This window comes from Montipora foliosa, chromosome 11 (genome assembly GCF_036669935.1).
Source record: "Montipora foliosa isolate CH-2021 chromosome 11, ASM3666993v2, whole genome shotgun sequence".
NCBI classification, from domain to species: Eukaryota; Metazoa; Cnidaria; class Anthozoa; order Scleractinia; family Acroporidae; genus Montipora; species Montipora foliosa.
This window is the reverse complement of record NC_090879.1, coordinates 21,885,366-21,901,984: the sequence shown is the minus strand read 5'-3', so window position 1 is coordinate 21,901,984 and position 16,619 is coordinate 21,885,366. Positions and strand designations below refer to the sequence as shown.

The 16,619-nt window shown below is 38.3% G+C and overlaps 1 protein-coding gene across 1 annotated transcript in view; it reads right to left on the bottom strand.

Moving 5' to 3' along the window:
• Positions 1-2,024: 2,024 nt before the first annotated feature.
• LOC137975187 (nucleolar protein 4-like) overlaps positions 2,025-16,619 on the bottom strand; it is a 35,795-nt gene continuing 21,200 nt past the window's right edge. Inside the window, exons 6-12 of the mRNA XM_068822272.1 lie at positions 14,993-15,442; positions 12,311-12,543; positions 9,127-9,297; positions 8,104-8,316; positions 4,930-4,974; positions 4,413-4,587; positions 2,025-3,744 (exon numbers count right to left, since the gene is read on the bottom strand). Coding sequence (XP_068678373.1) covers positions 3,581-3,744; positions 4,413-4,587; positions 4,930-4,974; positions 8,104-8,316; positions 9,127-9,297; positions 12,311-12,543; positions 14,993-15,442 — 1,451 coding nt within the window. The 3' untranslated portion in view covers positions 2,025-3,580. The remainder of the gene's footprint in view (positions 3,745-4,412; positions 4,588-4,929; positions 4,975-8,103; positions 8,317-9,126; positions 9,298-12,310; positions 12,544-14,992; positions 15,443-16,619) is intronic.

Genomic DNA, 16,619 nt, shown 5'->3' with positions numbered 1-16,619 from the left:
TTAATATGACAAGGGTGTGGTAGTTCCTCGAAGATGACACTCGTCGGAACGGCACTTAATTTAGGGGAGAAAATGAAAATTTATTCTCAAGTGCTGACGTTCTTCATAAAACTTCAAAATTGGCTATTTCACGTTGTTAGGGAGCTTACGAAACGAGGACGACGACGGCTACGAGGACTTCATTTAAAAATACAAATTCGCGTTATTCATATCACTACGAAACTATTTCATGTCGCCTCGTGTTAAAAATGTGTAGTAACTGTCGAGGAATTAAACTGGTATGAGTGGGCTGGAAGAGTAAAGAGAAGTGAAAATTCATCGTCATGTGCTAACGTCCTCCACAGAACCTTGAATTTGGTCATCTCACGTCGTCATTTAGGAGATGACGCCAAAGAAATGTACCAAAATGTAAAACACACGTGCAGAGCGTGCAGAACCATTGATGCAGTCGGCGTCGTCGTTTCGTAAGCTCCCTGTTGTTTTGCAGACGACGGCAGAGAAATGGACAAAAGGGAAAAACGCACATGCAGGGCGTGCAAAGCTATCGTTTTTTCCCACTAAATATGCAAATTTGTGACGTTCTCGTTTCTATACTGCCGGTTTAGTCGGTATACGTAAAAGTTTTATTGCTCCCAAATGTTAAATTGTTCTGATATTCTTCTCTGGAGGCATCACCCTCTACAATCATTTCGCTTGTTCTCTTGAAAACACGAGAAAACATCAGTTTTACAACACAAGCGGAACGCAGTTTCACAAATTGCTTTTCGGGATTTGCTAGAAATCGGCCCCTGATTTGTTTTTCTCTATGGACCCGTGCCCAGTGTCCCCTCACCCTGCTCGCCAAAAACTGGACTACACGGCGCGTGTGCAAGTAGAATGGGGACGGGGTGGTCAAGGAGGACGCCAAACACCACAAATTATCATTGGTTAAAAGAGGAAAAATAAGGGTCCTGCACGTGTGGCATCCATATTAGCACATATTTTTGCGGTCCTCTGCATAAGGACGACGTGAAATCACCAAATTTGAGGTTATGACGACAACGTAAGCATGCAACAGAGAATCTTTCATTCTCTATTTTCACTCTGAAACCGCTCGTACCAATTTATTTTTAGGATACTTTGGCCACATTGTACGACGTGAACGAGATGGAATAATCGCGAAAAACGTACGCTTATATTTTGAGGCGACGGTTTGGCGGACCTTGCCGTCGCAAATTTCCCTTTCGTAAACGGTAGTTGCCATTTCTCAGAACGGTCGTTGCCATTTGAAACGGTCGATGCCATTTATAACGGTCGACTACACACTTCACTTCAAAGAAAATTAAAAGAAACAAACTAAGAAAAAATATTAACAAAAATTAAGACAAAAAAGGAAAAAAAAAACCTTTATGAAAGAAAAATTGGAGGAAAAAAAGAGTCTGAAAATTTTAAGACTCGAACTCTGGTTCTTAGCCCTCACCCTAAACAGAACCCTAACCCGAACCAGCGAGACACAACTCCCAGTAACCGCAACCTTTTGAGTTCTTAGACCTAACGAGTGTAATTCAGAGCTAAAAAATGGCATCGACCGTTATGAGAAGTGGCAACGACCATTTCAAATGGCAAAGACCGTTTACGAAAGGGAAATATGCCTCGCCGTCATAGATCTTTAATACAGTCGTCCCTCAGGCTAATGCTTTAATTCAGGTGGGGATGGATACCTTCATCATCCTGGGGCCGGATGCTGGAAGCCAGGTTAGCGCTAACCCTTGGTTAAGAGTTAACAAAACCTATACGTTTCCATGGTATTTAACGCTGGTTAGCGCTAACCATGCTTCGAGCAACCCGGCCCAGGCCGCTAGTTACCAACGCAAACACCTAGAAAAATCAGTTCCCCATTAGCGATCATCTACGAACCATACTGGTCATTTCCTAGAATATTTTGGTCTTTTACGAGAGACCGCCCAGAAATGCAGTGCAGACGTTGTTTTTAGACCGTTTCGGAACCCCTCTGCGGAATTTGTTCAAAAAAATAAGACCTCCACTTGAAGACAGTCAAAATTTATTGACCTCAAATCTACATAAACAAAGTTTTCAAAGATAATTTAGCAAAGAATAACTTAATAATAAATTTTTACAACTATCACGCATCTTGATAAAAACATATCATGAACATCTTGTTCGAACTGTTATTTTGACAATCATGGAACTGTCACTTCAACTGCATTAGAAATACTCTGTCTTCCAAGAATTGGCGCAAAAAAGAACACTCTTCATCTGTCTTTATCTTCCTTATTAGTAAAGAAATAAGAAATTTATGACACGTAACTTTTAAGAGTGTCCAAGTGCTCCCCCCTCCCCCCCTCTGGACAATCAACCCGAACGTGTGGAGATGATTATATCTGACTCACTAATTTTTGAGGCAATAGTTATGCTAGGCGAAATTGACGAACTTCGAAGATGCTATCGCTGATTTGTGTTCAATAATCCTAAACTGGTTTCTTGGAGTGATCATGAATTCTGTGTGGAAAATCTGAATTCTGACAGTCAATTTCCCATAGAAAAAGTCCTAAACAAAAAATATTTGACTTTCTTAACTTAATCCCGATGCTGAACAGCTTTTTCAATCGATGATGAGGCGCACATTTTCCCGCGCTCTTAGCTGGTTACACACGATCAACCAACCAAAGTTCAAAGCAACTACTGCGAGTTGAACTTTGATTGGTTCATCTCACCGTTTTCGCTTGTTGCAGTAATTATATTGATCATACTTATTACAATGGTGTTGGTGTATCTACACCAATACTGCTTCATCATAAGGAAAAGGGCTTGAAAATACGAATTTTAAAGCTGTGGTGCCTGTTATCTTCTCTTTAGCAATAATTAATTTGCCATAAGAAAGAAAACAAAGGGTAGTTAGCTATTTTACCCCAACGTACTTCAAAGTCAAGTTCATTATTCTTATTACATATTACAAAAGAATCACTCTAACCCGCAAATAGCGAAAGCTAATCTAGGCGGGTAGAGTGAAAGCCTGAAAATGTCACGCCACGTTAAAGGAAGGGACAGTCGTTTGCTAATGCATCGGCAAAATGTAGCACACGGCAGAATTTCACAGAGAATAAATTTCCTTCCAATTTTGTTTAGATTATAATTTACTGTCGTTAAACACTTGATTATTATCTCAAGGACATAATTTAATTTCGAACACTACCCATGTTAGGTTATAAGTTCACAAAATAAATAATAATTTAACTTAATGATCTCGTTTGATAACGTGCCATAGAAACTCCTAGAAAAGACTTGAATGATTAAGAAAAAGAATGATTAAGTTTCTGGTGTCCAAAAACAACAACTACAAAACAAATACAAAATATATTTGGACATTGTAAAAATCTACAGTGAAAATGCTATGGATTTATTAAGAGGCTTTCAAATAACCAAACTAAACAACAAGCCACTGAAAAATCCAAAACAAAACTAATAAATATGAATTGACATTGCCTGGCAGTTTACTCTATCTAGCCATAATTTAATGTTCAGTCTACATACACCTCAATTAAATACCTTAATTCGTTTTGATTTTTGAGTCATTATAACTTCACACAGGAGGCAATAGGGCCTCTAGCTCATCTGCTGAACGGTACAGGAAGGCTGCAGATTCTCTGTACCCAGCTATCAACTGTCTAATGGCCTGTATTTCAGTGGCACTTATCTGGCATTGTGTCAGAACTTTCGGCTTGGGAAGGGTTGATCCACCATTTTCTGAAAATGAACACAGCTCACAATGAGACCTAAAGCTACAAGTTCGGTTCCCAACTGGCAAGTGCCAAGGTTCATGGTTGCTGGCAGGGTTCTCAACTGAACCCATAACAACTGTCACGCGTCACTTGTAAGTGTTACAGCATTAAAATTGTCCCCATCAAGTAGATCAGTTTGTCAATCAGTTGCAGAGTTACGGCTGAAAAAAACACAGCAACGGCTGCTAAAAATTCTAATGTGAATTATCCCTGATAGTACGCTCATTATTAAAAGACACAAAAGGCCGTACTTTGAGGTAGTCTTTACTTTGACACAGTAATAAACTTTCTTATCTCTTAAAACTCACTAGAATACTGGGTGAAAATTAACACTGCCAACCAATAGACATTCACTTCCACTTCATTGACCCTTAACTCATCAGATTTCCATGTCATTCGCAGCTAGAAGAAATTCGAAATCCTTTTCATTTCAAACTACTGGTCATCAACCAACCAGCTTAAACCTTGTGGAGAATACTATTATACTCAGGAGAAATCAGAATTAGCTATTTGCACATGAGGGGCATTGTTACCCACAACTTAAATTCAACTGCAACATTAAAAGGCCTCCTTGTAGGAGATAAGGAAGTGTAGGAGATAAGGAAGAAAGAAATTAATAAAATTTAACTAAACCTGTTGGCCTCTCAGTAGATCTGGTGTTACAAGCGTTTTGATGTGGTGCATGAAAGGATGATGCCGAAGATGCTGCAACAGATGCAGGAGCACTTGGGTTGCCTGTGGTATCACCATCAACTCGGCTATACCTTGCGTTTTCTGCTTCATTGGCACAGGCTGACGCCAAAATGTTCTAGCATGGAAAATCGATAAAAAATACTTACAATGAGCAAGAACAATAATTGCAACACAAAACTAATAAGGCAATGGAAAGCTGTAAGGTTTACACACCCTTAACATTAACATTACAATGTTATTTTAGTGTCTATTTAGAATAAATCACTTCACTTCATTTCTTTTGGAGTTCACAAGGAAAACTACACCTATTTTCCAGTGGGGCCATACAGTAGAAGTAACGAAGAGGTAATATTATTTTAAGAATCAAATTTTCAGGGCTGAAGAAAGAGCCCCTGTGAGAATAAACAGCTCATTTTTTTCTACAATGATGCATGAAAATGTTCTAAGGCAGACTTACATTAACTTCAGCCATTTGAGCGGCAGACATGTTTGGGTTGGAGCTCTACAAAACAAAAACAAAAAAAAAACATGAGGAACAATTTCTCTAGTATCACCTGCCATCATGAACTCTCATGTACACTGTAGTTTTTCAATGACGCACAAAGTACAAGTCTGCATGAAGGAGAGGAGCAAGTTGTAATGTTAACGAAACAAGATGACGACTCTAACTTCAAAGACGAAGTTATAAATGTATATTATGTGTAATGGCAAAACAAGGAGGTGACAGGGTACTTCCAGGATTTCCATGCATCATGATTCTTCAAGGACCACCAACTAATTTTTTCCTGGTGGTCTCACATTCAACTCCACCACCACCATGGCTGCTTTCTTGCATTAAGTGTCTGACGCTGTTATGTCTATTAATTTTGAATTACGTCTTTTTAACCATGGCCACACAAGCCTTACATTTGGGAGCAAGAAGACAAACAATGAAGTTTATTTAAACATGATACATGTAGGTGATTAAAGCCTCATGCTCCAAGGGTCGTGTGTCTAACTAATAATAATTATTTTAATGTATTACAAAATTAATATAAATAAATAAATAAACAGGCTATATAAATACTAAGACTCGTATGTCAACGCTTTGGGTTAAAATCCCAGGTAGTCCCAAATTTGATCCCTGCATATGTTTTGTAAACCCCCAATTAGTTGTCTCCTGTCACTTGTGATTTTTCATCATGTTATATGATTTTGTCCATAATGTTCGCTCAGTAAAAATGATTAGTACTTACAAGGCTGAATTTTTTTTAAAAAAGTAAAAGATAGAACGTTTTCGGCGTTAAGCCATCTTCAGGGTAGTTTGATCATCCACGTGATTGTGTATTTATGTCTATCAGGTAATTCTCAATGGGAAGAGTTTCGCTATGTAGCAATGAATTTGTTTGTTTAAAGCAGGTTTCCATTGTTGGATCATTAGGCCTTCAAAAATTCTGCGTTTGTGAAGTGATTGCGCTCTGCAGATTATACCCCAGCTCAAAGAATGCGAAGGATTTTCACTTAGGTGAAGGGCAGGTTAGAGTCATTACATACATTGGAATAATTTTGATTTAAAATACTTGCTTAGCTGCTCATTGCTGCAAAGCACAGTATATCCAAAAAAAATTGCTATTTTAATGAAGCATATATTAACCTTAAAATACCCCCATTCCCAAAAAAACTTTACTTGGCAAAAATCTTTACTTCAACAAAAGTTGAACAGATGTTGAGCAAACGTTGGACGCAAAAACAAAGTTGTGCAGAGGCCATTCAAACGGTTCCAACATTGCACCAACAAAAGAACCAACACTTTCACAAATTTGATACGAGGGACTAAGAACTAGAAACCAGTCTCTCTCATCCAGATAAACTACGCCATACTAACTTTTTTCAGCTTGATGTTAGCATGGGTGTTCTACAAAAGGAAAAGTTAAATCAATGTTGAATAAAAGTCTAAACCGATTTAAACTTGATTCAACACGCTTTCAACAATGTTGGTGGACCTGTTCAAATGCACCGAACATTTGGTTCAACAAAGTGTTGAATGCATGTTGAAGCAAATGCTGAAACAGTTTAAACAGGCCTTTATATTTGTTTACACTTTCGTTCGTAAATTAAACCACAAGTGTTGTTAAAATACATGTAAATTATGCTCTTTTACCGAAAATTGACATTCAGTTTTGTTTTTTTTGGCTGTGGAGATCTAGATCATTTATCAACTGGAGCCAACAGTTCCTACAGCTTACAGCTTCCTTAAGACGTTTTTAAAATGTGATCGAAGGAGCTTTGACAGCCCATAAATCTCGATTTTGAGTGATGAATCAACAGGCATAACAGTTTCAAAGAAATTGATCATTTCATTTTAAGTACATATTCGAGGGGAGGATAAGACTTCATTTTTGTGCAATTTAGAAATCTGAAAGGGTACTGCAGCAGCAATTAAGAGGCAATAGATTGAATATTAAATATTCTTGAATATTAATTAGCTGGACCCCCAAAATTTTGCAATGGACCCCCTATGTTTTCAAGAAGGGGTCCAGAGGACCCCCAAATTTGAAAACCAGCACATCAAACCAGCCTTAAATTACTATATGACACAGGGTGACATACACAATTTTCTCCTTGTAGGTAGAAAATGAGTGTCTATATCTGCTCGTATCACACAATAACCTTCTGTATTATTCAAAGTGGCCAAACAGGTGGGATTTTCTGCATTAAAGGCCCATTTTCACCCTAGATGAAACGCAATTGTTTGTTATTGTTTTGAATCTCGAATAGCGTATTCTGATTGGCCAACTTTTTTTGTCGCACCAGTTTGTGTTGTTGAAAACAAGAAACATCGCCATTAGCCTGATTGTCATGCTGTTTACCAGGTGATTTTAACAAATGAAACCGCTAAAATTACGTTTTATCTTTATGTAGTTGAGTGATGTAGGCACTGGAGCAGAATTTTTAAGGTTCGGCTATTCAGCAAGAGGAATAGAACAATTCTGAAGCTTACGAGATAGATGATATTATTTCAGTGCTGAAATGTATGGCTTACTTTAAACTTACGTTTACTTTGTCAGTTTCAATTTGTTAGGATACCTGGGACGCAGAAGTAAAATGCTCTTGTAACGATGCTTGTGCTCAAAAGGGTGACAAAAGTTGCTGTCTTTGTGGAGCGGCAAGCAAAACGTGTTCACCGCAGCAATGAGTCATAGTGTTTAATATTATTCAACTTCAAATAGAAATATTTGAAACAAATATAGACGTAAATACTATGATCAAATTATGACATGATGAGCAGAGAACACATTCAAATCAGGCCCGGAAAGAATTTTATCCACAGATAGCTTTTAATAAAGAAGATTCTGAAAGGATTCCTGAGATTTTTCAAATTTTTGTAATTTCGTGATACACGAAATTATGCGGGGCATGCAATGCATTCAGTGTGAAAATGGGCCTTTAAATCTACACAGTAGAATTTTTAGGCTGCACAACAACTAACTCATTACAATGTAGGTAATTTATAATATACATGTGTAATGTGGGCCTAATAATTTATTATCGTTTTGCTCACATTTTCCTAGCTTCTATGGAGTTCAGGAAAATACTCCTGTATAACCAGAAAAATCCTCTGACCAGATAGACTTATTTTACCTTTACTCACCATCTGATCTGCTGCTCTTTTCAATGGTTCTTTAAGTTTCTTAAGCCGTCTACATGACTTCAGATACGTTCTTATTCTCTTTCTTGCTCTGTCTCTAAACTCTGGGAACTGTCTGTTACAGGACTGTATAATGGCCAAAATTTTTTCCTTTGGTTGCTTTGAGATTGGAACGAGTCTGTCAAGGTTTTCATCAACAAAGAGACGAACAAACATCTGCAGAAATCAAAGGTACAGTTTAAGGCTTTTCCTACAAAGAATATCAATATTTTATCTACACATTGTTATATAATAGTGTTCAAGGAACACGCTGATTATCCTCAATCATCTCGTAACCCATCCAGGGTATTAAAATGTAGCAGTACTTTCAGTCCTTGCGAAATATTTAAGATGTACCTTTTTAAATCAGTAAACCATGAGAAAGCAAATAGATCATTTTACAGTTCTGTGCTCAGTTACCAGGCCTTTGAATAAAAGTGAGGCTGGAGTTGAGACCTTGTTTTGACACAAACTCCACTGCTTTTCTTATGTAAATAGAAACTTGTTAGCATTACAAGAACATGATTTACATAAGAAAAGCAATGAGGTTTGTATGAAAGCAAGGTCAGCTCAAGTCTCACTTTTATCCAAAGGCTTGGTAATGGAGCACAGAACTATAAAATGGTGTATTCATCCTCTGATACCAATAATAAGGAACATTATATAAAAGTGAAAATACTGAGGGGTCCCACCCAAGATGAATTTTAAACTAAAAAATTAATGTTTTCTGACTCTGGAGCTAAGAACATTCAAAGCACAAGCATTCTACCTTATGCATGAACTACTGACTTCAACAGGTGAAATGATGTAGGAATCAGAAATTTTAAAAACTATTTTAAATTACTATTCTTAGCCAAAGAATGTTCTTCTTGTTTTAAGAAAATGTGTTAGAGGTTGAAACTACCACTATTTAAAATCTTGTCCAAAACCCCAGCCTGGAACCCATGTTCATGTGCCTAAAGAAAAGTATGATAATGCTGTCCTTACATTAAAAGCCTTTAGTCTCTCTGGATGCACATTGATAGGATCAGGTTTCTCTCCTTCACCATCACCTTCTTCTACTTCTCCATCGTCATCATCCTCGTCCTTTAAACCTAGGGATGCTGGTGAGCTTACATTCTGAATAGGTTTCATCATTTCACTAAGGTTTGGTGGTTCCTGCAGAGACATGAGCCGAGGCAAAAAGTGATCAACAAATAGACCATATTCGTATTCTCAGTATTGGACTGGAACTAGCTTTTCAATGGAGGCTTATGCGGGGGAATATATTAAAAAGTATTTGCATTTGAAAAGATTCCCCCGCATTAGCCTCCATTGCATGCTAGTTCCAGTCCAATACTGAGAATACGAATATGGTCTATTAATAATAATTATAATTATCCCAGATACAGGCATATGCAACAATAACAAACATTATAGGCCATGTTAGACTGGACCATTCTGTAGTTATTGTTGCATAAATTATTTTTTTCTTGTTAGTCAATACTGTGTCTCTTCTTTCTCTCAAATCTACAACAGGCACCTAAAAAACAGGGCCCTGCTGTTCAAAAGTCCATTAACACTAATCTGGGATTAAATACCAACCAAGGTTCGAGTTTGACCATCATGAAGCCTTTAACAATCTAATTTTATGCTGAAGGAAAGCAAAAAGTTACCCGGCGAGCAGAGTCTCTTTCGATCTTCCTAGATAAGTTGGGAGGAAGAGGAAAGTAGACTCTGCTTGCTACCTCCACCTCCACATTTTGTACTGAGCATGTGTGAAAAATCTAAATGTATTTGGTGTCAGTTACGCGTGTAACTGAGTCTACTGATAATCATGAAGGATTGGTTCTAAAGCATCCTGGACGGCCCAAGCCTGATACTGACGACAATGGTCTGGACAAATTCGTCCGACGTAAGATTCCTTTCATCATCAGCACGTTTAACGTTAAAACACTTTTAGCATCAGCCAAGAAGAAAGAATTAGCTCATGAAGCACAGTTGTAAGGCATAAGTATTATCTGCCTACAGGAACACCGTGGCACCACGTACATAGTGAATTTCTGCTGCAGGAAAAGATCAATGGGTATACACTAGTTACATCTTCAGCATGGAAGAACTCCCGTAATGCTACAATTGGAGGAGTAGGCGTCCTACTTTCACCAAGGGCCCTTAAAAGCATGCCAAAACATTTCAAAATGCGACGACAACATCGTGAAAGTTACTTTGATCGGCAACCCAGAAACAACTGTCTTAAGTATCTACAGTCCACATAATAAGCGCCCTGAAGAAGAAGTACGCACTTCTATCAAGAGTTGTCTACCATAACAAACGCCATCCCAGCACACAACCTGCTCCTAATAGGAGGCAACTTCAATGCAATGCTTGGACCAATGGATGTTCTGTTCACTTATAACAAGGTAACTAACAGAAATGGCAAAATTATGCTGGATTTCATGGATCAGTTTAATCTCATTGCTACAAACACGAGGTTTCAGAACTGAACAAGCAAACTATGGACACACCGTCGTCCATCTGGAGATTCTGCTCAGCTTGATTACATCCTTTCTAGGAAGAAACAGATAAACAGCATAAAGAACTCACGAGCCTACAACTCATTCCAAGGTGTTTATTCTGAATGGTTTCCTGCAAATGCCAGATAAGTTACCGACAGCGCAAAGCCACAGTCAAAGACCCTATGAAAGGAATCAATTGGAGAAAAGTAGTTGCCGATGAAAACCTCTGTGAACAATATGCAGCTGTAGTACATATAGGTTTGCTGCTCTTTGTGACCATCATGTACAACAATCCATCAACTATTGTGGATAGCCCGGACGGTCCAACGAAAGAGTTCGTCACAACAGCTGGAATCCTACAAGGAGATACCCTTGCCCTTTTCCTCTTTGTGATCGTTGTAGACTACATTCTCAGGCAATCAAGTGACTGACTAGACTCTAAAGGCCTTACCATCAAACCTACTCAGGTCCAGACGACTGAAAAGCAAGCATCTTACAGATCTTGACTATGTAGATGATATAGCCCTCTAGAGCTAGCGTAGAAAGCATACTACTCTATGGCGCAGAAACCTGGACCATGAAGAGAGACCTGCAAGAACGACTTGATGGCACCTACACCAGGCTTCTTATGAGAGTGCAAAACATTTCCTGGTAGTATCACCAAACCAAGAAACAAATATATGGAGACATTCCCCGGATATCAACCATCCTCACACAGAGAAGGGCACGCTTCGCAGACCACTGCGCTCGAGCACAGGACTAACCAGTCTCGCGGGTGATGTCCTGGAGACTCCCATGCTCCAACAGAGGGAGGCAACCTTTCACCTACATGGATGTTATGGCCCGGGACTTGAATCTTTCAGTGGATGACATATGTAGCCTGATGAAGGAAAAAGAACTCTGGTGCTCTCTTGTTCAGTCCATCTCGACCGTGGTCGATGGATGATGATGATGACAAAACAACACAAAACAAAACAAAAACAAACAGTCTGGATATTTTTGAACAACTCTGGCAAACACACAACAATCAAGGAATCATTTCATTGGAAACTCAAGATAGCCCATACTCTTAAAATTCCATTTCATTTTTTACCAAAAAATTTATAGGTTTCTGTCAGACTAGTTTCTGACACAGAGGAAAAACTCATGGGAATTCTAACAGTTAAAATTGCCACGCTGTTGTAAATTTCAAAATATTGATGATGTGTGGCGATTGATCAGGCACAAAAATTAAAAAAAACTGGGTTTCACAAGTCGAAACTGGACTGACTCATCCAATTCTTTGGATGAGCAGCAAATCAAGAAATGTGGAGAGAGCAAGCAGAGTCTAGTTTCCCCTTCCCGCCTTATCTAGGAAGATCCAAATAGATTCTACTCGCAGACTAGCAAAAAGTCTAATTCGAAATGGAAAGCCAAGAATCTTGAGGAAACGTTTCTGATCAGTAGATACACTGAAAGGAAAGTTTCCATTAATACAGGATTACCTAAATCACGCTTTGAACAACTGGGCCCAGAACAGTGTGTGGGATTTAAGGTCCCCTGTTTGGTCCCCACCACAAATTAATTTTGCTCAGAAGACTTATGAGATCTAATTCCATGGTTCTTGGAACTTGACCAGATTAGCTACAGTGATGTTGTTCAAATTGAAAAGCAAAACATGTAAGAGGTGCTCTTACCCTTATTATCTGATTAACAGGAACAGACTGAGTGTTCTCAGGGAGAACAGGGGATGTTGCATCATATAGTTCACCATCCTCTTCACTCTTGCCACTGTCACTTCGAGTATCTTCACTTGTTACACTGCGGCCATCAGTAGTTGTGCGTGGGCTGTTTACTCCATGGCTTACAATACCAGAGTTGGATATGGGAATTGACGAGACTGGAACTACATATGAAATTGGGATTGCCTCTGAAAGAGAATGACAATAACCAATGATTACAGACCAAATACAGTTACAAGTGTCACACATACAAATCTGTTTAGTGCCCTCATGACAAGCTGAACAGCTCAAAAGAACTACATTCCATTTACAATAAAAAATACAGGTACCCACTACAAACATCTGAGGGTGTAACATGCAGCTTTGTAGGTTAGGGTTGCAGGTCATTGCTTTGCCATAACTGAAACAAGTCAAACCTTTACAAAAAAAATAATGCTAAGCTTAAGAGTTAAACATCATCTAGGGCATAATGTTTGCGCCTAATATTTTACCATTAGTAAAGGTTTGAGCTTTTTTCAGCTATGGTGAAACAATGATCTGCAACCTGCAAATTACACCCTCCACTAGAAACATGTCATAGTAGGAATAGTAGCAACTTTCACAGCATATGCAATGTAAAGCATCTGACAATCCCTTTAAGGTAAGGCGGGTCTAAAGCAACATACTTTCTGAAAAAATGTCCCTATGTTTAATTCTAATTTGGCCCAGAGAACCCACAAGGTCAGGATTTAATAGGGGCCCAGCACTTCTTAATGGAGTACCATCTTATGCCATATATTTTTTCAAGGTTCATTTTTACTACCTAAGTGAGAATCAGGGATACTCGGGTTAAAGACAGGTAAAACAACAACTGTCCCTCAGTCTTCTACAGGGTGTCAAAGCGGTGCTATTCATTAGATACACTGACAGGAATATCTAATACCATTAGCTTGACCACAAGTAAATGACAGGGGCTGGATCAAAAGCCCCAACTGTTTATTTAAAAAAATTTATACAAGGCAGTGTTTAATTGAGGATCACAGTACAATGTATTTTAAATAATTAAACCCTAGCCTGGTGCACAGGTTTTGACACTTCCAAAAGTACACATTATTCTTCAAACATGCATGTATTAGTTCTAAAATAAAACATAAGAAGTTTTTCTTTCAGTCAATAGCATGGGTTTTACATGGCATCTGACAGGATGCGGATCCGCATAATTCCCTAAAATCCGCATCCTCTGCATAATTACGATATTTTCCGCATAAAACTGAAGAAATGCCTGATATTAGTGATAAAGCAGCTGATTACCATCCTCACAAACACAAAAGCCAAAGAGATTGACTATTTTGAAACGCTTTTTTTTCTGAACATTGAAGAAAACACGCCATTTCGTTCGCAAGATGAAAGTTTGTAAGCAGTTTCTACGCATTTTTCGGCAATGAGCCTGGATTCTAGTTAAACTGTTTTCATAAAAAACCATAGGCTTGAAATTTGTAAAAAAGATGCAACAAGGTATGAAAATTTAGCCGCAAGTTATAGTAACAAATTAAATTGATCATTTCCAGGTTGTAAAAGTAGGGAGAATCATTGCGATGGTTATTGCGACTGTGATGAAGTTGTACAAAACAAAATAGGAGCCCGCAATACGTATGTGCAAAAAAACCGCTGCAAATGGTGAATGATCAAGGGAATGGATCGTGGTTCAACCACAACACAATTTTGCTACATATCTCCAAATTGAAACAAAATTCATGACGAGAAACAAATATTTTTTTATCGCTTTATTTATTTTAGCAAAAGTTTCAGCAAAATGCCGATTACTCACCCTTTTATTTACACGGTGAAAGCTGCTCGCAAATTGGTGATATCACAAAGGGAAAAAAAATCAGTCGTAAATGCAACTGTATTGGTCGCAATTTCGAGTCCTGATTTACCATAAGCATGTAAACACATTGGACGGGATTAATTATTAGTTCTATAAATTGTTTAAATTTCCGCATAATCAACGCATGTTTACACATAATATGGCCAAAAATTTCTGCATAATCTCTAAATTTTTTCCGCATCCTATCAGAAGCCCTGGTTTTATGTGGCACAAAATTCAATTACATTTTTTATTATATTATTACAATATTTGATATTACATTATTACAATATTTGATATTTTCGTTTTTTTCTAAGAGTTAATTATCATGAATGACCTTTCCTTGGTCATTTTGTTTTCTAATAAAGTGAATTTTCCTACAAGATGGGATATTCATGCTGAGACATTCCTCTCGTAATGAACAAGACAAACACTTAACTATTGAATACTGTAACATGATCTGAATTGAGACAACAAAGCAAATCAAGTCTATCAATAACTTTGAATGAGCTGTTTCCACAAAAAGTGAAATTTGACACACAATTTTCGTAAAACCTGAAAAAAATCACCAAAAAAATTCCAAGAAATAGAGTCAAAAAATTACAATGGCCACTTTTCCTTTCTCCTCCTTTCCTTCTGCATTTTAAAATAATACAGTGTTTGTCTACAACTTATCAAGTTAAATGTAATTGTGGAATTATGAGCAAAAGGTGTTAGGGGAGAGAATTTCTTTGGAAAATATTTGTACTTCAAGCCTAAAAATGTTATTTAATGGTAAAGAATTTACCCACCATTTGGGTTCTGTGATGACATCTTAGTTGCAATTGTCAAACTGTGTCTTGCAAGAAACTTTTCCACCCACCCACTAGACGCCTTAAACTCAGGACACTCGTCACGGACAAGCAGCCTTGCTTGTGCTTGGATTGCATCTCTTGTAACAGGTGTCCCTTTGTCCTGCTGCCTTAGCACCCACTGTAAAAGTTTCTCATCTGTTTCATTGGAATAACTCAGACGACGTCCACCACCTCCGGGTGAGCGTTTTTCCTTTTTCACTGGAGGGCCATGTTTACACCATACTTGCACAGTTGATCGTGGGACATTGTACTTGCGAGATGCTTCTCTAACTGTTGTTTCCTTTGCATAATTGACAACTTCTTGTTTCTGGTCTGTTGAATATGTTTGATAACCTGGCAGCAGTCCCTTTGCAGTCAAGCTTTCATCAATAATTGGGCCAAGGGCAGCTTCATCCATAAGAATAACATAAAGAAAAAAATCCCATAAATATTTCCACATTTTCAAATGTTCCACACATCACAGACGTCAAACAAGAGAACTAAGCCTGAATAAGTTTGTTAAAGAGCTAAAAAAAATGTGTGTGTGTCTTAATAATCCAAGTCTCTGTGAGACACCTCTTTGATGAAATGTATAACATTCGGATATATATTCGGCTACCACTTTTAAGACTTAAATTTTGATAACTCAATGGAAAATTCAGAACTACCCCTAAAAATATTGAAATAAGAACGAAGGGTAGGTTCGAACCTGTGACATGTGCACTTTGCACTTCCATTTTGAGCCCATTAATACACCTATTTGCCCCCCCCCCCCCCCCCCCCCCCCCCCCCCCGCACAAAACCAGAAATTTAACAGTCCATTGGTTGAGTGATCCAGTAAGCACCTGAAATCCCCTCACTATACCTCATTGAGACTTTGTCATCACTCAGGTAAAAATGAGCATATAGTTTTCTGCTTTTGATATAGAAATGAGCCACACAAAGTTTTTGCATATGAAGCCTCTTGTGTGACTGCTATGTGCTTGTTTGTTTCCGGTGATGTGCATGTGGCTTTTTACAACTTAAAACTGGCTTTTTTAGTGTGCCTTGCAAAGCTGCCCTGCTCGCTGTTAACAGTGGGTTCTTTACCATCTTGCAGGGTCAATTTACAAGTGTTATGAGAAAGGGAACTGTAGTTTTTCGGTTTTAAGGCGCAGCATTTTTTCTCAAACAAATTGCTTGTTTCAAAATGTGATCTGAACTCAAGGTGCGTCTTATAGCCAAGTATCTTCTTGCAACAAACAGGGCGGTCAACTCTCTCGGATAATCCGGGAGAATCCAGATTTTGGACTGAATCTCCCGACCTCAAGATTACGATCTGAAATCTCGAGGTAAATAGGCGAAGTTTGTTATATCTAGGAGACCCAGACTTACTGAGCATTTTCAGAAGATGAAGGATGAACCAATAAGCCCTGTCATAATGTGAATCAAAAAGCTACCATATGCAGATGGCATAAAACACACATAAATCAACGGAGTGAAGATGGGAAATGTCCTATCGAAAACCTACTTGATGGAATGAATGAATGATCGAGACGGACGGAGAGAACCAGTCCAAGCAATCCATGCACCCAGCAAAAGAGCA